The sequence below is a fragment of the Aotus nancymaae genome, unplaced genomic scaffold, assembly GCF_030222135.1.
Source record: "Aotus nancymaae isolate 86718 unplaced genomic scaffold, 86718_ANA_hifiasm-v0.15.2.pri h1tg000029l, whole genome shotgun sequence".
Classification (NCBI taxonomy): domain Eukaryota; kingdom Metazoa; phylum Chordata; class Mammalia; order Primates; family Aotidae; genus Aotus; species Aotus nancymaae.
In genome coordinates this window covers 40811154-40832684 of record NW_026988442.1, presented here as the reverse complement: position 1 = coordinate 40832684, position 21531 = coordinate 40811154, and the positions used below count along the sequence as shown (strand labels likewise).

Sequence of the window (21531 nt, the reverse complement as noted above, 5' to 3'; positions counted from 1 at the left end):
GGCTGTGCGGTCACGTGGGCTGGCACAGGCAGGGCACTCGATGCAGCACCTGGCACAGGGTCGGTGCCCACCTGCTGCTGTGATGACCAAGGCTAGGGTGGGTTCTGTGGGGACATGGTGCAGATGAAGCTGACTGCGGCGGGTAGGTGTGAGGGCTCCAGCCCAGTCAGGCGTTTCATCAAGACAGAAGGGGAGCAGGGGAGAGAAGGAAGAGAAGCTGCCGGAGAGGCCCCAGGCAGGGCACAGGGCGCACCCCATCCCAGGCCCTCTCAGTTCTCAGCAGCTACCTGGGGGTGCCCATGCCCCATGACCATGGCCTCCAGGTACCCAGAGGGCTGGGAGCCCCCTGAGAGAGCTGCAGCCCCTGGCACCCTCGTGCCCCTTCCAGTGAGTCGCCACCATGCTAATCCTCATGCCCCAAATGTTCAATCCCCAGCGGAGGCCCCCATGACAGCTCCTGCCAGCTCGGCGTGGGTAGGGGTGTGGGCCCTGCAGCCCGCACTCAGGACTGGCTGCTGTATGTACCCTGTTGGGGCCAGACCACAGGACGCTAGCTGGGGAGAAGTCCCAGGTGTGGCCACTCAGATGCCTTCAAAGCCATATGTGCAAGAGCAGAAATGCAGAACAGCTGGCAGCAGGCAGGAGCAGAGAGGGGACAGGCCTGTCCCAGAGAGGGGCTCATGCTGGTGACAACCCCAGGGACGCAGAATGGCAGCATTTTGGGAGCAAGGGCAGAAGGGATTATACTATTGTTCCCTTTTTGTAGGTGATGAAACTGAGGCTCTAGAAGGCAACCTGCCCAAGGCCACTGCGGTGGGAAGGGAGGCTGGGCCACTGCAGTGGGGAAGGGAGGCTGGGCCACTGCGGTGGGAAGGGAGGCTGGGGCACTGTGGTGGGGAAGGGAGGCTGGGCCAGTGGTGGGAAGGGAGGCTGGGCCACTATGGTGGGAAGGGAGGCTGGGGCACTATGGTGGGAAAGGGAGGCTGGGCCAGTGGTGGGAAGGGAGGCTGGGGCACTATGGTGGGGAAGGGAGGCTGGGCCAGTGGTGGGAAGGGAGGCTGGGGCACTGTGGTGGGGAAGGGAGGCTGGGCCAGTGGTGGGAAGGGAGGCTGGGCCACTATGGTGGGAAGGGAGGCTGGGGCACTATGGTGGGGAAGGGAGGCTGGGACTGCACTGGGTCCCCTGGGGCAGCCTCTTGGCCCCACAGCCTGCTTGTCTTGCGAGGTGACCTTCACGGTTTTTGTTTGGAACAGGACATTATACACCCGTGAATGCAGAACAATTGCTCATGGTAGAAAACTTGGAAAAACCAAAATCCACAGAAATAAAATATGTACATTTACACATTATTTTTCCTTTTGGAGACGGCTTCTCTTCTGTCGCCCAGGCTGGAGTGCAGTGGCACGATCTAACTCACTCCAACTTTACCTCCCGTGTTCAAGTGATTCTCCTGCCTCAGCCTTGCGAGTAGCTGGGACCGCAGGTACACAGCACCAAGCCCAGCTAATTTTTCTATTTTTATACAGACAAGATTTCACCATGTTGGCTAGGCTGGTCTTGAACACCTGACCTCAGGTGATCCACCTGTCTTGGCCTCTCAAAGGGCTGGGATTACAGGCGTGAGCAACCGCGCCCGGCCTCACAGATTTTAAATATGTAGACTAACCTCTGAGGGGCAGGGGCTGTGACTGTCCTGGTGTAGGGAGTGCCCAGTGGGCAGTGAAATGAATGAATGAATGAATATGCAAACGTAGTGAATAAGCCTGGCATGTGGCATGGGAAGTTTTGTAAGACATTTACTTTTTAATCCAACGCTAAGACTCTGTGTGACAGTTTTTTTGAGACAGGGTCTTGCGCTATTGCCCAGGTTGGAGTGTAGTGGCACGATCACAGCTCGCTGCAGCCTTGAACTCCTGGGCTCAAGTGATCCTCCTGCCTTGGCCTCCCAAATAGCTGGAACTATGGACCTGTGCCACCTCTGCAGTGTGTGAGATTTTTAATCAGCTCTCTGAGACAGGTGGGTGATGTGTGCTATGCTAGAATCTTCCTCCTTCAAATATTCCCAAAACGACACCACTGTAGCCTCTTTGCCGTGGCGAAGTCAGGGCTTGACAACAAGCCTGTGGCCTGAATGTGTCCCTCGCTTGCTTTTGTAAATAAAGTTTTATTGGGATGTGGCGACGCCCACTCGCGTGTGTTTTCTCTGTGGCTATTTTTGTCCTACAATGGTGGAGGTGTGGGGTTGCCATGGAGACCTCCTGGCACCCGAAGTGGAAACATTCACTCTCCTAACCTTTGAGAAAAGATGTGCTGGCCCCTCCGTCGATGGCCACTCATTTGCGTGCAAATCCCGGGGAAAGTGGGGCCTGCGCACCATCTGTGGATCAGTCCTTGCACTCCTGGAATGAGCCCAGGAGCGGTTCTGCTGGGCGGTGGCCACGTGCCCCGGGGCATGGCTGGCATTTAGGGCACTGCCCATAGCCCAAGGGTCTCTGTGGCTGGTGAAGGGCAGAGTGAGGCTGCTCCTCCTTGAATGGAGGCCCCCGGGGTCCTGGTTCCAGAGGCCCCGGGCTGGACTTTTTCTGTCTCTCCATTGCTCATCCATTTGTGCTGACTGACCTGCTCTGAAAACGGCCGTCTGTGAAGCACCCATGCCTGTCAGGGAACTGCCCTTCGCGATTTGAAACTCCAAGGACTGAGCATGTCACTGTTTGAATTTCCATCAGCTGCTGGAAGCCAGAAGGCGCCCTCGGCTCCAGGCGGGTCCTCAGGGGTGACACACAGGACTGCATCTTGGTGACTCTCTGCTGTACTTAATTTTTGTCTGTCCCTCCCACGTCTTGTTTTCTGGCAACTAGACTAGTGGCGGTGACTCAGTATCTCATAAAAATGAGCCACGGCTGACCGCAAACTTTGCTTCCACCTCTGATGGACAGCAGTGCCACCGAGGTCCGGCTTTGTCCCCTGGAAGGCTCAGGACCTCATTTGCCTCTTCCCACGGAGCAGATCTGAATGAGCAGAAATAGGTCTCTGCTGCCGCCCTCATTACCCCAGCCCCATGGGCCAGCACAGCATGGATGCTTTCATTGGGGTGGCTGCGTGCTCAGAAGTGTCAGCTGGTCCCGAGGCCTTGACGCTCCAGCCAGCGGGTGTTGGGCGCTGCTTCTCCTGGCTTGAGCCCGGTGTGGACAAGGGCATCGAATCGGAGGGAAGCGCTCAAGCCTGGTGCTCTTGCCCAGCTGGAGCTCAGCGGATCCATCTCCATCACTGCACAGGGGAGCGCCGGCCCCAACGCTCCTGTCGGCCTGGGTGCAGTCTGCTGTACCCGCCACAGGGCAGCCACCTAGGGACCCAGTCGGCCGCAGTTCCTCCATTCTGTGATTGCTCGCCCTGGAAAACTGACAGTGTAAACCTACAAACCGCAGCTCCTTTGGACGTTACAATGTATTTGCTTTTTGTAATTTAGTTTCCTACCCCGTAAAACAATGATAATTTCTGCTGGGCTCTGAGTTCAGAAATCAGAATGGTTGGACCCGAGGCTCTTGTAACCAGAAAGAAGTTGCAGGCGGTTCCTTCCTGCTCCTCCTCCCTTTACAGACAAGAGCTTCGGGGGTGGGGGGAGCCGGCAGGTCCCACCTGGAGCGCTGCTACTGAAGAACAAATAAACAGTGCACAAAAAAGTGCTCACTGCGACGCCTGCCTGAGGGAAAAGTCCAGCCACTTAGCTAAAAATTAACGTGAAAGCCCCTTTCCCCGGCTTTTGGGTCCACAGACCAGGTTGGCTTGCTCCCTTCCCTGAAAGGACACAGAGATTCACCCATCTTCTTGCCCCGGCTCAGAGCACAGCTCCAGCAGCTCCCGTCAAAGGCCTGTCTGTGCCAGGGTGTGCCAGGGTGAAGAACACAATTGCTGCCGATCGTTGTTATTAATCATATGGCAGCTACAAGTTCCACAGTCTTGCTGTCCTACTCATTGGGTCCTTCTCTGAGTCAGGTACGCTGCCGAGGGACTGATGCCTGGGAACGTTCAGTCCTCACACACCCATCAGGCAGAGGAACAGATTAGGAAACTGAGGCACAGAAGGCTGTGGAACTTGCCCAAGGTCAGCAGCTGGTCAGTTGTGGAGCCAGGCTTGAAGCTGGAGAGTCTGGCTCAGGGCCCACTCCTGGCCCCTGGGCCCTGCCTCTCCTGTAAAGCCTGGACAGGTGGGGTCCAGGGAGATCTGAGATTCTGGCGGGAGCACTGTGGCCTGGAGGATGGAAGTCTTGACCCCCAGGCCGAGGGACTTCAGGTGTCTTTGTGTCCCTGCCTTGTCCTTCCCAGTCCGCAGCTCCTCCACATCTCTGGGCCCATGTCCTATTGGTCCCTGCTCCAGGGTGGGCCCAGGCTTGGGCTCCCAGGAGTGCCCTTTCCGCAGCTGTCTCTGGGAAGCCATCCCCGGTGGGAGGAGCAAGGAGGCGAGAGGTGATGTTGTCGGGGGGTGAGGGAGAGCTCCTGGTCCCTGTGGCTGCCACCTCTGTGCTCAGAAAAGCTGGCTCCGATTAATTATTTATGGCCGAGGCTTGCACTGCGCACCCAGGCATACTTAAGGGCACTGAGTCCATTCTGATTTTAAGATGCCAAATTCTTATGCTCAGGGACTCACGCTGAATCGTAATTTCTCCCTTCTCCTGCAGAAGTCAGGGACTCACAGGGCTTGGCCAGAGGGGGCACGCCGCCAGGCTGGAGGGGCTGGGGATCTGTGGGTAAGAGCTGCTCGGACCAGCCCAGCCAGTCCCCTGGAAGGTGTTGATGCTGGCCAGGGGGCCGCCTACCCTGCAGAGCTGGGGCTGCCCTTCCACCCGGCCAGGCTGGCCACTCCCGAGGAAGGACTGCAGGTGCATCCTTGGGTGGCGTGGGACAGGAGCTTCCAGAAGGATCTCAACAACGTGGGGGCCACAGAGCCACAGACCCCAGGGCTCCTGAATTCAGCTGACACCCCTGCCTCTGGCAAAACCCCCCTTTTTTGATGGAGTTTCGCTCTGTTGCCCAGGCTGGAGTGCAGTGGCGTGATATTGCCTCACTGCAATCTGTGCCCCCTGGGTTCAAGTGATTCTCCTGCCTTAGCCTCCCGAGTAGCTGGGATTACAGGCATCCATCACCATGTCCAGCTAATTTTTGTATTTTTAGTAGAGATGGGGGTTTCACCATGTTGGCCAGGCTGGTCTCGAACTCCTGACCTTGTGATCCGCCCACCTTGGCCTAACAAAGTGCTGGGATTACAGGCGTGAGCCATTGTGTCCTGCCTGGCAAAGCCATTTTTAACCCCGTCGAGAGAACAATCTGTATTTACACATCAACTGTGATAACTAGGCACTGGCCAGCCAGGCGCATCCTGAGTACTGGGCATCCGCTCATCCTGCCCTCGCAGACCCTGCAGGGAACCACACCACTCCCTTCCCTCTTTATTTAACGAATATGTAGCCTGGTTTTATTCACCTTTGCCTTGGGATGGGGAATCGATCCTTCACAAAAAACATACAGTAAAAGCAAAATGTGTCTTATCATGTATGCATTTTAAACTACAACAATGATACACCTTGATCATTTCCACCTCCCTCTTCTTTTAACAGCTGGGGAAACTGGGCTGAGAAGGTTTTTGTGACGTTGCTGCAAACCCCTCACCTGTGAAAGGCCGAGACGGGTCAGGACGCCAGGTCTGTTAAAGCTGGAGCCTTATCTGCTCACTGCCCAGCTCTGTGCCCCTGGGATGGGGGTCTGGGGCACCACCGTGGCATTTTTAGAGCGAATTTATATCACGGAAGTGTTAAACTTTCAAATAGATCAGCAGTGCTGCTGACGACACCTGGAGACGGGATTAATTTCAGGTGGAAAGCGGGATGAAATTCTGCTGCTCAGAGAGGTTGGACTATCCGCCCTTGGCTACACAGCTGGCAAGGACCAAGAGGAGGGTCAGTGCTGGGCTTCCTGACTCCTGGGGCCCTCCCTGTGGGTGTGTGCGTGGGCGGGGAGGGATGGGCTGGAGGAAGGCCTGCGACGCCAGGTCTCCAGGGTCTCTGTGCTGGCTGGGACTGTCCCTGAGACCTTCACTCCAGGACCCGTGGGTGTGTAATAGGCCTTGGGGCAGGGTCTGAAGCTTGTGTCCTCTGTGGCCACCAGCCTCTAGCTCACCTGAGAGAGTGCTGAGGGCCGAGGGTCCCCACTCAGCCTCACATGGGCAGTGCAGCCGTGCTCAGAGCCAGTGAAGGGAAAATAACTTTTAATTAACATTTAGGACTCAGAATTGGATCACGCAAATCCCCTGGATCTCTGTAGCTTCTGCTGATTGTTCTTGATTAGGCTTGGTAAAAATAGCCTGGTGGCATGTGCGGCAGCACGGCCGGCCTTCACCATCCTGCTGGCCCCTCTGCCCGCTCCATCCCATGGCGAGGCATGGACAGTGTCCTGGGACTCCATCCCATACCCGTCTCCAGGAGGACACACCAAGGGCCATCCTAACCCCGAGTAGTAATGGACACCCCTTCCCCATGACCATGTGACCCTGTCACCTGGAAAAGCCACACCAGGGTGGACGGACAGCCTCCCTGCTAGGGTCATCCGTCCATCATCTACCCACTAGCCTGTCACCCCACCAGCCTGACCAGTGCAGCAGACTGCAGATCGTCTCCCGGCCTCTGTTAGACTGGGAAGTGCCGTGGACGCTGGCTGAGACCTAGACATATCTGCATAATCCTCAAGAGATGCTACTGCCCTGCCCATGATCCGGGGCCTGGGACCTGCCTGAGGTCCCCTGGAACCAAGGATGGACAATAGCTCGTCTCTGGGAGGCGCGTGAGGCTGCAGTAGCCTGTGCTCAGCCATTGGAAGAGCACAGAGATGTGTCTCTCTAATAAATGCCATCAGAACCCTCTGCCCCAGTCCCAGGAGGAGCAGACCCACGGTGGTGTGGCTTGTCAGCAGTGGCGGCGAGGGCGGCTCAGTGCCAAGGGCTGCTTAGAGCTGGTCAGTGCTGGGGGCTGGTCAGTGCTGGTCAGTGCTTTGGGCTGGTCAGTGCTGGTCAGTGCTGGGGGCTGGTCAGTGCCGGGGGCTGGTCAGTGCTGGTCAGTGCTGGTGGCTGGTCAGTGCTGGTCAGTGCTGGGGGCTGGTCAGTGCTGGGGGCTGGTCTGTGCTAGGGGCTGGTCAGTGCCGGGGGCTGGTCTGTTAGGTCTAGTAGGGCCTCTGCCTTGGCCTCCCAGAGTCTTGGAAGGGGGCCCAGAGATGAGGGGTAGGGCTTGCAATGGAATGATGGGATTCTCTGATTTCTGGGATTTAGGACCACAATTCCCCTTGTTTATCTTCTGCCCTCCAATATCTCAGAGAACCCAGCCATCCCCACCTTTCATTCACGGGGACACAGAGGGAGAGCCCGGCCATCCCCACCTTTCATTCACGAGGACACAGAGGGAGAGCCCGGCCATCCCCACCTTTCGTTCACGGGGACACAGAGGCAGAACCCAGCCATCCCCACCTTTCGTTCACGGCGACACAGAGGGAGAGCCCGGCCATCCCCACCTTTCGTTCACGGGGACACAGAGGGAGAGCCCGGCCATCCCCACCTTTCGTTCACGGGGACACAGAGGCAGAACCCGGCCATCCCCACCTTTCGTTCACGGGGACACAGAGGCAGAATGCGGCCATCCCCACCTTTCGTTCACGGGGACACAGAGGGAGAGCCCGGCCATCCCCACCTTTCGTTCACGGGGACACAGAGGGAGAGCCCGGCCATCCCCACCTTTCGTTCACGGGGACACAGAGGGAGAGCCCGGCCATCCCCACCTTTCGTTCACGGGGACACAGAGGGAGAGCCCGGCCATCCCCACCTTTCGTTCACGGGGACACAGAGGGAGAGCCCGGCCATCCCCACCTTTCGTTCACGGGGACACAGAGGGAGAGCCCGGCCATCCCCACCTTTCGTTCACGGGGACACAGAGGGAGAGCCCGGCCATCCCCACCTTTCGTTCACGGGGACACAGAGGGAGAGCCCGGCCATCCCCACCTTTCGTTCACGGGGACACAGAGGGAGAGCCCGGCCATCCCCACCTTTCGTTCACGGGGACACAGAGGGAGAGCCCGGCCATCCCCACCTTTCGTTCACGGGGACACAGAGGGAGAGCCCGGCCATCCCCACCTTTCGTTCACGGGGACACAGAGGCAGGAATTCTCCCCTGCAATGTGCTTCAAGTCACCTGGAGCCAAATGCAGAATTCTGTGGGGGGCTCAGTGTGACTCCTGATGGGCCATTTGTCAGAGGCATGTGCAGGGCAGGGACATTCTGCTGGCTTGCATCTTCCCCCACAGGGATGCTGGCTCCAAGAGAGGCAGAGACACCTGTTCCACACAGTCTGGGACATCCCCTTCTCCTCCCCTTCCCTGCCATCACTTCCTTCTCTTTCTTAGAGTCAGGGAGCAAGGACAGCTGGGGCTGCCGGGCCAGCTGTGTGGATGAAGCCCTGCTGAGCTCTTGGGCCTGGGCGTTATTATTCTCCAGGGCCCCGGGGTTCGCAGCTGCTTCCCCTTGGTTCAGACTCCCCAGGAGCCTGGCCCTGAGCCTCTCCTGCTCATTGCCTACTGGCCAGAAGAGAGCAGATAGAGACTGAAGCAGAGAGAAGGGGGTGTTTTCTAAACCATCTGAACGCCTTCCTGGCCAATTGCATGAGAGCTGTTGCATCCCGGGGCTCTGCCCAGTTAAATGCTCCTCGGGCTCCTGGTTGCCCTGGCCGCTTGCTGCCTGGGATTCACTGCCAGGAGCCTGGGGGAGCGCCTGGAGCCCCCCATCCCAGCCGCAGTGGGGCTGAGCTGGCTCTGTCTGCGGCGATCTGCCATCTGCCCACCAGATGGCGGTGTGTGCTCACAGCTGCCTCCGCCTAGTGCAGTTGCCCGGGGCCTGGGTTGCAGGAGGCCCAGATGCGGACGGGCAGGCGCTGTGGCCAGGGGCGCTGGCCTTGAGTCACCAAGCCAGCCCACCCACTGGGAGGACGGCTCCCAGGGATGGAGGGTCTACCTCCTGACCCATCCCTTCTCCTCTCCCCCTTAGCCTCCCGGATCCCAGCATCGTCCTCCATCACTGGGTTGGTTGGGTTGGCTGGATCAGAGGCTGGCCCTGCAGCCCTGGCTGGCACCCAGGGGCGGCTCCGCAGACGTGGCTGGTACTGCCGTTCTCACTGCTATCATGATTGACACGGAGCCCTGCAGGGGCCTGGGCCGGGGGGAGAGGAGGGCGACGTGGTTGTAGGAGCAGAGAGGACCCTGAGATCCCGGCATCTTGGGGCTGCGGCTGCTCTGGAAGCCTTTGCCCACCCTTCCCTCTGTACGTCCCAGCCTGGCACCTTCAGCCTTTCTAGAGGGGCCTCCGTGGTTGGGTTGCATGCCTGTGACATCAGCACTGCCATGCAGGGCCCAAAAAGACAGTTTGGGGACACAGTGCCATGCCCCATGAACCCAGGGAGTCACCATGAAGGGTCCTGGGTGGTAAGCAGCGTGACAGCCAAGGCCAGGACCTCCCCAGACCGTCAGGCAGCAGGGAAGTGGGGTCATCCAATGTTTGCTGGCTGCAGTGGCCTCTACAGGTTTCAAGGGGATGGACCCTCCCTGCGGTGCAGCCGCCCCGCTGGAATCCAGGGGAGGTGGGAACCTCACAGCCTCGTCTCCACCGTGTTCCCACCAGGAGGATGGAGTTTGGCCCCCTGTGAATTGGGGGCTTGGGGCCCGCATGGACTTTCAACAGCAGTCGCTGAGTGGCCACTCAGGTCCTGAGCAGCCAGTATGGGGCCCGGTCACGACCCCCTTTCTGCCGACAGCGGTCCCAGAGGGTCGGCCAAGCTCTCCACATGGGGATGGACCTGCCCTGCCAAGGCCCCATTTGGGCATCTCCCAAGCAGACCCCACCCACACAGCACACACAGGCCTCCCAGTGTGGTAGTGACATCAGCCCAGACAGTATCGGTCAGCTCCTGCAGACATCAGCGATGCCTCCCAGGCGGCAACCGACCTCCCCGCAGGCCCTCTCCCTGGCTGAGCCCCAGCCTCTGCCCTACTGCACACACCAGGAGTGGAGCTGCTCCACACAGCAGCCCCTGCTGCCAGGGCCTTTCTTACGCACTGCCTGCCAAGTGCCCGTCAGACAGAGCCGCAGAGAGGGGGAGCTGTGCCGCGTGCCAGTGCATTCCTGCCCTGCACGGGCCACGTGTCGCCGGGCGGCTTCGAGGGACTCACCGTGCTGGTGGTGAATTCTGGTGGGTTGTCATTCACGTCCGTCACCGTGATGATGGCTGTGGCTGTGTTCGAGAGGCCATAGTTGAGATTTCCTTCCATGTCTGTGGCCTGAACGATGACTGTATACTGCTGAACTTTCTGGAAGGGAGACACCAGTTGAGAAAGAACAGAGATTCAGTTTGGGTTGTAACTGACAGGGCACTTATGAAAAGAAATCTTATCACAGGAACGGCATTCTCTCTCATCAGGGCCGTATGCTGGGTGCAGGGCCCTCGCCAAGCCTCCTGGCTGACTCTGCCTATCGGAGTAACTTTCTCCTCTCCTCACCATAGGTTAAACTGTGGCAGGAAGAGGTCTGCTTGTGTTTTCATCTCAGTGGCCCTGCCTTTGATGGGGGTAGATCGTTTGGTGCTAAGATAGAAGGGAGGAGAACAGGGGTGCCCAGAGTGCACTGGGGTTGCATTCAGTCTGGAAAACCAAGCAGGGACAGTTTGGAAAGAGAGGGACGCCCCGCAGACACGGGTCAGGAGGGACTTCGCTTCCTGAGGGTTTACCTCGTCCAGCTGAACTGCAGGTCAGAAAAGACACACCCTCTCCCTCTGTTTGCAGGTGTGGAGATGCAAGCATGCTTTCTGCTGGAAAATGCAGTCACAGAGCAGTTGACCGTGTCGGTGCAGGTGTGAAGCTTGGCGGGATGAGTGCATTTTATTAGACGTTGAAGGAGTCTCACGGCCCTTCTCCACAGAGCCCTTGCTGGGACTCCACCGGTGGTGAAATCCCTGAGTTGGCAGATGTGGCTTTTCCACACCTCTGTTCTGACCAAGAGGCCATGAACTTCTGAGGTGACAGCTGAGGACAAACTTGTGGGCAGCTCCCTGCGGGGACCACAGCCCGCTTCTCACCAGCACCATTAGGGGAGGGGGATTCTGGGGACCCTGTGAAATGCCCTCCAAGTGACTAACAATCCCGAGCCTTGCTTCTCTAAGAGGGTAATGGAGAAGTTCCTCGAAGTGTGATTCAGTGAAATGTGCTCAGGTTCATAAACTGGCTCCATAAGAAATTAAAAATAGCCGATGGTCACCAACCTTTTCTCTTTCCATCCATCATCCATCCATCTATAACCCCACCTACCCACCCACGCACCCACCCATCTATCCCTCTACTCACCCACCCATCCATCTATCCCCCCACCCATCTATCCCTCTACTCACCCACCCATTCACCATTCCTCCCTCCCTCTTTCTACATTTCCATCCCTCTGTTTTTCTATCCCTTTCTCCTTCCCTCCAAGACCAGCCAACCCCAAGCCAAGCTGGCAGCTGATGAGAGATGGATGAATGAGCCCAGCCAAGGCTGGAAGGGTTTTCCAGCTGAGCCTAGCCCAAATTGCCAATTTGTGGACTTGTGAACTAAATAAACAGAAATAAATGGTGGTTGTTTTAGGCTGCTAAGTTTTGGGATCTTTTGTTACACAGCAAAAGCTCCCGGCATACACCCAAACCCTTCACACGGCCACAGCACTCCGTATGTCATGGCTGCTAACCTCCTCTGTGGCTTCATCTTGAATCAAGCCCCCCAGCCCCCTGATGTCCCTTTCCCATGGGATTCTCTTCAGCGCAGCCTGCTCCTCACCCACGGCTCACTGCTGGGTTGCACTTTTACATTTGTTATGTCCTCCCTTGATTGTTGTCTGAGTTTTCTGACCGTGCAGCAGGCAGCCTCACCGTGGACACTTCCTTCATTCCTCAACCATGTTTCTCTTGTTCTTTACAAATCTGATTTTCTTCCCCGTCCCAGGATGGATTTGGAAATCGAAGCTGCTGAGGACTCTCTGCAGCCTCTTTCCTGGGCACGACATCCCCCTCAGGCGGTGCCCCACTGCCTTCCTACGCTGGCCTCCCTCGGCCACCTCTGTTCTGCAAAGTGGGGCCCTCGGGCTGCTCTCAGCTACATGTGTATTTGGCTGTGGCCCCCTGGCATGGCACCCCCAGAAGGACCATACTGGAAAGCAGGAGACTGACACCAGCCGGGGAGAGAGAGGGATCCATCCGGAGAAGAATGTCACCCCCTCACCCCCAGAGAAACTGCGGTCACAAGCTTGCAGCGTGACACCATTCTCCAAGTCTTCATTGCTTCTGCTATTGAATCAGAGCCGGCTCATGGAAGCCACCCCAGCTGCTGGGCTTTCAGTGTACAGAAAAGAAATGCATTCTTTTCTATATATTGAAAATAACAGACATGTACAGTGTATTGTATGTGTGTGTGCATGTGTGTACATTTGTGCACGTGTGTGCATGTGTGTATGTGTGTCTGTGTATGCCTGTGTGCATGCCTGTATGGGCATGTGTGTATGCATGTTTGTGCATGTGTGTGCATGCCTGTTTGGGCTGTTTGTGCACACGTGTGCATGTCTGTGTGTGCATGTGTGTATGTTTTTGCAAGTGTGCATGCCTGTGTATGCATCATGTTTGTGCACGGGTGTGCATGCCTGTGTGGGTATGTGTATGCGTGTTTGTGCACATGTGCGCATGCCTGTGTGTGTATGCATGTTTGTGCATGTGTGTGCATGCCTGTGTGGGCATGTGTGTTTATACCCCTGTATGTGTGCACGTCTGCATGCATAGAAACCCACATGGGCATGGATGTGCATGCGTGTTGTCTGTGTGTGTGTAGCCAACTGCCACTAGAGGGCAGCTTGGTCTTGATTTTGGGAGGCAGGTCGCGGTGTCTCCTGGCCGGGTGGGGCAGGAAGCTAGACCCACGAGAAGGAAGAACTCTCCATGGGGACCCCCAGAAGCAGCCAGTGGCCTTCCAGTTGGTGGGGCTTCTAAAGCCCAGGCAGGGTCAACCTGGCACCCCTGAGAGCAGTGGGGAGGTGGGGTCAGGCTCCTGACCTCATCACTTCTCCACCTGCCCCTTTCCGGGATGGGGTGAGAGGGTGGGTGGGCAGGACCCAGGCATGTGCCCACGAGGTGGTCATGGGTGCACCCGCAGACAGGCCGCCTGGCAGACGTTGCTGGTCTGTATATAGCAGGCCGGGGCTGGCTTGGCTGGAAGTTTCGATGTCTTTATCTAAAAGGCTCACACTGGGCTGCACGCTTTTTCCTCAAGTGCATTTCACTCCTGTGAGGCAGGTGAGGGGAGCCCCATGTTAACCATGGGGCAGGGCCCTGCTCAGGGGTGTCGGGTGCCTCGTCCCAGCGCCCCAACCAACCTTACTGCGTGCATGGACCATGTGCAGCCTTCCACGGGCCTGTGTGGCCCAGGGGCATGGTGCCCTCCCGTTTGCGGAAGATGAAGGCCCGGGACTCCTCGAGGTCAGGGGCTGTGAGTGCTCCGGAGGCCAGCAACCGTCCCCAGGGACAAACAGATGACCCAGGACTCAGCTCTGGACCAGCGTTCCCTCTCCATGGCTGACGTGTGCAACCTCTGCTTCCCGTATAACCCTCGATGGAGGTGTCCGTGCGGGCAGCGGGAGCCCTGGAAGGGCTGGTTTGCCCTGTGGGACACCTGCCCACATCCTGGGCGGGGCCACCACCCTTCCTGCTTCTGTCAGGTGCAGGGAACATGGCAGAGGTCTCTGGAGTCAGCCATGCCATCAGCAGTGGAGCCGCAATGAATTCATTAAAAAGTGATTTGGCCATTTTCAAGTTCAAGAGGAGGGAAGAAAACCGCAGTGGGCCGTCCCTGGGGCGTTCGCTCACTTCCCTATAGCTCGGCATGTAAATTTTCCAGAACAGCCATCAATAATGCAGCTGCCGGCCTGCCCTAGAAAGGCATCAAAGCTTCCCGAGTTGAGCATGCCCTGCCCATACCCAGCGTGGGGTGGCCAGCCACGCAGCCAGTGATGCGCCATGGCCCGAGCCGCACCTGGAGCTCAGATCCTGAAGTTCTCCTGGGTGCTGCTCCCACCCCAGCCACCATCTAGGGATGGTCTCATCTGCCAGGCTGCAAGCATGCCTACCCAACCTGTTCCAGGCTCTCTGCACCCAGAGGCGGTCAGTATGGGGGTGTAAAGGAGGCCCAAGGCCTGCAGCCCAGGCTGGCAGATGCCCTGCGTCCCTTCCTGCTGAGTGAGCTGCGCCAGTGCCAGCGCAGCGGCGGCTGCTGCTCCGGGAGCTTCTCTAGCCCCTCTCAGGTCAGCGGGATTCCTGCTGCTTCCTCCTGGACCACACCCTCCCCAAGGGCCTTCCCAGCTGTCACTGCTGGAACCTCCATCCCCTTGGAGGCTGAGAGACGAGCAGACAGAGGGCCAGGCCCGCTCTGCGTCTGTCCTCAGGCTGCACAGCACCTGGGGTCTCTCCAGTGACGGGGGGCATGAAGATTAGATGCTATGGGAGGAGCGAATGCAGGCGCTGCGAGTTCTCACAAGTGAAGAGTCACCGCACGGCCTGGCAGCTCCCCTCTTGGGTGTGTATCCAAAAGAGCACAAATCAGGTGTTCTGAAAACACCCGCATGTCCTCGTTCACAGCAGCCGACAGCGCCGAATGGCCGGGCGACCCGTGAGTGATGGCTGGATAAAGAGAACACGGTTCCATGTGGGACTGTGGAATATTATTCCACATGCCGTGGATTATTACTCAGCCAGGAAAAGGCAGGAAGTGCAGACGCAAGCTGCCGTGGTGACGCTCGGTGGAAGAAGCCAGACACGAAACCCCAGGCGTGGAGTGAGCCCACTTACAGCGAATGTCCCGAATAGACAGATCCATAGAAGCAGAAAGAAGACTCGGGGCTGCCAGGGGCTGGGGGAGCTGGGGGAAGGGAGTGGAGGACGGGAGTGATGGTTCTGGGCTGCTGCAAGTGTCCCTGGGTGAGTCGAGGTGATGGTCGCACAGCTTTGTGACCACTGAACCCCGCTGAAGCGTGCGGTTAAAGGAGGCATGTGAGCTCCCTCGCCTGGCACAGGCAGGAATGCGCTGTGTCGACCTCAGTCCCCGCAGCCTTGCAGGGCCCCAGGGGACTCAGTACCCCACGTCCACTCCAGCGTGGCTCACCGAGCTAGTGGGGTGGGGGCTGCATCTGGCTGGTGGTGGTCCCGGCCAGGCACTGTGCTGGGCCTGCAGGCTGACCCCTAAGCTATCAGAGAAGGGTCCCTCCAGGCTAAAGGGACATGGGGCCTACCCCACACCTAATCCTAGCCCAGGGCTCCAGTCGGGTGTCACCACCCGCCCCTCCCCCTACGGGCTGAGTCCCTCTCCAGGAAGCCTTCCCCGCCCCCACCCCAGGGCTCTCTCCTTCCTCCTGGCCCCTCAGCCCTTCAGGGCTGCTGCTGTTCTGGGAGGAGGCACTGCCTGGCGGCACGTCCTGTCCAGGTGAGTTTCCCGGGCACCCAGGAGCCAGCAGCAGCCGGCCCCCGAGGTGAGGTGCTCAGCCCTTCTGCCTTCAAATGCAGGTGCTTTCTGGGGTTCCCTTGCCTGGGGTGGGGCGGGGCTGAGGATGGAGCCCCTCCCTGGGTGCCCCCAGGCTGTCACTGAGAGGTCACCCCTGCTCAGGGGCACGGCTACGTGGCGAGCCCTGAAGGGTGGCCATCGTCCCTCCTTCCCAACCTTCCTCCTGAACACCCTGCTTACCCCCTTCAACTCGTGGACCACCCACCGCCACAGTCTGCCCCTCACCACCCCTGGCTCTGTGGGCTTTGTCTTCCCTGCCCTTCCTCCTCTAGGACGAGGGGCTGAAACCCCGGGACCTGGCCCCTTAGCCGCCCAGGCTGGTGCATTGAAGGAAGCGTGTCTCGCCCCGCCTTCCACTCGGCTTCTGTTCGCACACCCGGGAAGGTGACGTGCAGCTGCCTCGGCTCGTGTGGGTTTCACGACTCCTTGGGGCCTCCGGTGTCCCTGGCCCTGACTGCATTCCCTGGTGGCCCAGAGCCTCTGCGCTGCGCCCACAAACCCGACTCCAGCCGACCTTCCCCTCACACTCTGTAACCAGGTTTGCTTTCTGCTGTGCTGAGCTGGATCAAAACCAGAGGAAACGCCAGCATTTCCCAGTTCCAGGCAGCGATTCCTTCCTCAATGGCTGCTGGGGGCAGGGGGAGGCCACAAAAGAGGTCTCTGCTTCGTCAGTTCACAAAATGCACAGCATGGGGGTGGGGGGTTGGGGGGTCCTCTGGCTTCCCCCATCTCTTTCTCTCTCTCTCTGTGTCTTTCGTGTTCTCTGCTGGGCACAGAGGGAGGGGGGCTGCAGGAATGACTGCTGGTGATTGGAAGAACAAGACGGGGGCCGGCAGGGGAGGGCCTGTCAGTCCAGTAGGCACTGAGGCTCCTCCCTGGGCCTCCTCCCTGGGGCCTCTCCTGACCCCCCACCCCTGGGTCACGGAGGAGAACAATTCCCTCTCCGGGGGCCGGGCAGCCACACCCAACTGTGGAGGGCCATGTGCCTGAGCTCTCCAGGGGCCCCGTGTTTCTGAGCCATGGATTCCAGCGGCTCTTGGAGCCCTTGCCTGCCTGTGGCTGATGCTCTGGGGAAGCTTTTCCCAAACTGGGCACTATCAGCCCTTGGGCTGGGCCATTCTCTGCTGTGGGGCGTCCTGGGCCCTGAGGGGTGTTGAGCATTCCTGGCGTCCCCCACCCAGCTGTGACAACCACAGATGCCACCACTTGCCCAGTGTCCCAAGAGGGATGTCACCATAGGTTGGAAGCACAGCTCTAGGGGAGGAGACCCACAGCAAACAGCAAAGAGTATCACGTCAGCTGGGGACAGCGGCCGTGCAGAAAACACAGCAGGGGAGAGGGACAGAGTGTCAGTGCACTGGGCGGCGGGGCAGGGCTGTCTGCCAAGCACACGTGGCCATTGGGCCATGGGGATCTAGGGAGGAATGCGGCAGGCCGGGGAGACAGCCAGCGAGAAGGCCCTGGGGTGGGGGGTGGACTTGGGGTGCCGGGGAGACAGCCAGCAAGAAGGCCCTGGGGCAGGCGGGGTGGAATTGGGGTGCTGGGGGAACAGCCAGCGAGAAGGCCCTGGGGCAGGTGGGGTGGAATTGGGGTGCCGGGGGGACAGCCAGTGAGAAGGCTCTGGGATGGGAGGTGGACTTAGGGTGCTGGGGAGACAGCCAGCGAGAAGGCCCTGGGGCAGGTGGGGTGGAATTGGGGTGCCGGGGGGACAGCCAGTGAGAAGGCCCTGGGGTGGGAGGTGGACTTGGGGTGCCGGGGAGACAGCCAGCGAGAAGGCCCTGGGGTGGGAGGTGGACTTGGGGTGCCGGGGAGACAGCCAGTGAGAAGGCCCTGGGGTGGGAGATGGACTTGGGGTGCCGGGGAGACAGCCAGCGAGAAGGCCCTGGGGCAGGCGGGGTGGGCTCAGGGGGCCAGGGGAATGGGCCCGGGTTTGGTTCTGACTCTGGGTGAGATGGGAAGCCATGAAGGTTTGAGAACTCGGGAGATGGGATTGGTGTCTGAACGGGATCGCCAGGCTCCTGCGCGCGGACGGAGGCAGGGCAGGCACAGAGGCTGGAGACCAGTGGAGCAGGTGGTCTGGGTGGCTTCCGCTGGGTGTGGGAAGACGGCAGTCACAGAAGGAAACGCACCTGCAGGGCCGGCGGGTGAGTTTTTGGACAGATAGGAAGGGGCGGGGGCTGGGGAGCCCACACTGCCTGGGGTGCCGAGAAACACTGGGGAATACCCGCCCCCCAACACAGACACGCTCAGGCTCCCGTTCTCCTGAGACGCACAGGCCTTTCGCTTTGCATTTTCTCACTCTGATAGACCTAGAGGAAGCATTTCTCTACGGCAGGGAAATGGCCGCACTCAGTGGCTCAGGCGCACCCTGGCCTGGGTGGGAGACGGGGAGGGGAGCTGCACCCTCCCAGCCAGGGGCTTTCCAGCCCTCAACCCAGGCCTCCCTCAGCCCAGCCCTCCTGGCGCCTTGCGGGAAAGCAGGCCCTGTGACCAAGGATCTGAATCTTAAGAGAATCCGGAAGTTGGGCTTTGAATAGAAATCTCCTGCTTCAACGCTGGCCAAGTTAAAAAAAAGCTGAATAAAAACTGCACCTCAGTGGCGGAAGCTGCCCCTGGGTTTGAGACTGGACCTGCCTGACAAAGGGGCCGAGCCGCCAAGGACGCAGGTGAAATAGCCCCGCTCCTTCCTCCTAAGTGACCGGCTTTCGCGTCATGGTGCAAATGACCCACCACGCCGTGCCAATAAAGCCTCATCACAGAGCCAGTCACAGGCTTCTCGACAACAGGGACGGAGTCCGGCCGCTTCCTGTCAGCGTCTGGTCAAACGAGGCGGCTTAAAAACAGCCGCCCAGAGGCCAGAGGCTCCCGGTGGAGGTGTGGGCAGGGCCTGGCTCCATCCAGGGGCTTGAGGAGGACCCGTCCTGCCTCTTCTACTTCCTGGTGGCTCCAGGCGCCCTTGGCTTGCGGCCTCATCGTCCGGCCTCTGCCTCGGTCCCCACGCAGCCCTCTCCCCTGCGTTTCACGCCTCCTTCTGCCTCTCTAAGGATTTAAGGTCCACCCCAATGCAGACGGTTTTATCTCTAGATCTTCGCAGCTGCAAAGGCCCTTTTCCAGACAAGGTCACGCTGCCAGGGCTCAGGGTGTGGACACAGCTTTTCTGGGGACCGCAATTCAACCCAGTCCAGATGCTGATAGGGCCAGGTCTGTGGCTGGGCCAGTGTCCCCCAGGGGGCCTGCATCTCCAGCTGTGTTGGGTTCTTGCTCCTCCCCGCCTCCAGGCCCCCACATGCCTCCCTCTTCCGGCCCTCCGCCTGGCACTGGCCATCCTCAGAGGGAGACGTTGGTCCCTGCTCCAGCCACAACCCCAGCTGCTGGGCCCAGTTCCAAAGCAGATGGACAGCGGTCGACTAATTGACCACTGGAGGCTCTGAGGTGGGAGCCTGGGCTGCTGCTGCCAGGTGGGGCTGAAATCCTGGCCACGGTTCACGCTGGGGCCGGCTCACAGGAGCGGCTCACCGGGAAGCTGCACCACGCCATGGTTTACTTCTTCCGCTGCCACTGCTGCCCTCTCCCACGGCACTGCCCGGACTCACACCTTGGCACTTTGGTTTTGAAAGGCCACGGCTGGAATGGAGCCTCCTCTCAGAGTCCACGGCCGCCTGCTCCTCTCCTCCCTCCCCTCCAGCGCAGGTTGCCGGGACACAGAGATTCACCCTGTGTACACCTGGCCCCGTGGTGGGGAGCCGCTCGGGGGCTGCGGGGTTGTCCATCAGTGGCGTCCGTGGATGAAGGAGCTGTCCTGACCCTGCTCTGCTGTGCCCCTGCTCCGCGTGGCTGGCACTCATGTCCTGTGGCTGCAGAGCCCTACACGCCGGTGGGTGGGAGGGACCTCTTGGTGGGAAGTGTCACCAGTTGGTTGGGGGTCACCTCGGCTGTCCTGTGACTCAGCCCCCTTCTCTGCCATCCAGGGTCCCCCATGAAACCAGGTCATTAGCACTGCCCTCCTGGGCCCCGGGGCCCTCACTCTGACTCACTGGCATGTCTTCTCACCTTGCTGGGTGGCCGCACCTGCCAGCTCTGGCCTTTAGAAACCTTTAGACAGCAGCGGTGGGCACCAGCTCACCTGTGGCCCAACCTTCAGTGCAGGCACTGCCCAATGTGCCTGGGAACTGCATCCTGTTCCCAGAATTTCCTGAGGTTCCCAGGCAGGACTGAGAGAGGCCTGGGTGCAGGGCTGGGGTTCACCTCGGCCCAGAAGCGGCAGAGGCACGGCTGATGGGTGGTGCCCGCAGGAATGTGGGGGGTGTCGCCTCTGCCTGTGATGACGAGAACGGAGGATGCCGTGAGGGAACTGGAGGTCCCTTCACTGCAGGGAGGACAGAGGGGGCCGCCAAGGCCCCGGGTCCCTGAGCCGACCTGCCTGGACCTGGGCTCCCTGGGCCGGCGCCATCTCATCCTCTCTGGGCTTTTTGGGTTTCTGGTGGCTTGTGGCTGAAATGTCCTGGCTGACTTAGGTGCTCTCCACAGCAACCAGGCAGAAAACACAGGGTCCAAAGCCGGAGTCTGTAAATAAGTGAGGACAGACCCATGACGGAAGCTGGAGGTGGGAGGGTGTCTGCCTGATGCCACCGTGGGCCACAGCAGCGCGGAGTGGGATCTGCTGTGTGGTGACAGCTGCCGATCAAAAAAGGTGTGTTTGTCAAAGAGGAACCTGGGAGCCCCTTGGGGAATGTCCCACACGCCACATGGTACCTGCGCTCGGCTTCAAGTGGAGGCCTGGGAGGATCATTTTTTCTTGCGTTTTTTTGTATTTGATGTTATAAATCTTTGTGATGAGAAAGCACATCCATAGTCAGAAAGGAGGCGAAGTCCACCTGGGGTGGGGGCAGGGTGTGGCTGGCGCGCCGGGATCAGGACTTGGCTGGAGACGCGGCTCTGGGGGTTCCAGGGAGGCCCCGGGCACCGTGCAGGTGGCGGCCTGTGTCCTGGGTGACCCGCTGGCCTGAGGTCCTCAGGGCTGCTCAGTGCCCCACACTCCGGGACGCCATGTGACCTGGGAGCCGGGCCTCTGCTTTGGAGGGCAGTGCCTTGCTGGGTCCACTTTGCTGCTGTCCTTCCCTCTCTTCTCTTCTCTTGGGAATGGGCGGAGGGGAGATCAGGAAAACTTCAGGGGCACAAATCCCGCCTGAGGTGGGCCAGCGGCAGATTTGTCTCAATTGCTAATATTTTTTTCCTCCGAGATGACACAGCCATATTCGGTGTCTTCAAAACAGGGTTCCATGAAAGAGATTTAAAATCCAGCCAGTGGGAAACGCTGAACCCTGCCTCCCGCAGGCCACTGCGGCATCTCCCCAGGCAGACTCCCTGGGTGGGGCTTACGAGAGGCTCGCTGGCTGGGAGAAACGCCTTTTAGAACTTTCTGGTCACCGTTGAATGCTTTCTACTGGAATCTGAATCCTGTGAATATATTAACTAAAGTCGATGATGGTGAGAACAGTATCCCGAGGCAGCAGAACAAAGCCACGCGATCGCTCTCCGTCGGAAGACAGCGCCGGGTGGAGCGTCTTGGACACATTCAGGGAGGTGTGGGCTTTGCTTTCCCCAGAATCCTTTCAGACCAGGAGGTAGCGAATTTGGCCCACCATGTTTGGGAAGAAATTTCAAGCTGATGAAGGTGACGGGGTGATAGTCCTCTTGTCATAGGACCGGGAGGCTGGATCGAGTTTCTAATAATGAAATCAACATCCTCTGGAGCAGCCTGGAAGGGACGCTGAGAACAATGCTGGCTGGGTCTGATTTCACCGCACGACAATTGGAGTGGCGCCAGCATCTGTGGAGGCCACTCTCACCTTCAGAACGAAGCTCGGGCAGCACGTTCACCTCCTCATT

General features: G+C 59.3%; 1 protein-coding gene across 2 annotated transcripts in view; it reads right to left on the bottom strand.

Moving 5' to 3' along the window:
* CDH4 (cadherin 4) overlaps nucleotides 1–21531 on the bottom strand; it is a 646231-nt gene that overhangs the window by 36353 nt on the left and 588347 nt on the right. For both annotated transcript variants that reach the window (XM_064382571.1, XM_012440669.3), the window contains one exon: nucleotides 10252–10389. In XM_064382571.1, coding sequence (XP_064238641.1) covers nucleotides 10252–10389 — 138 coding nt within the window. The remainder of the gene's footprint in view (nucleotides 1–10251; nucleotides 10390–21531) is intronic.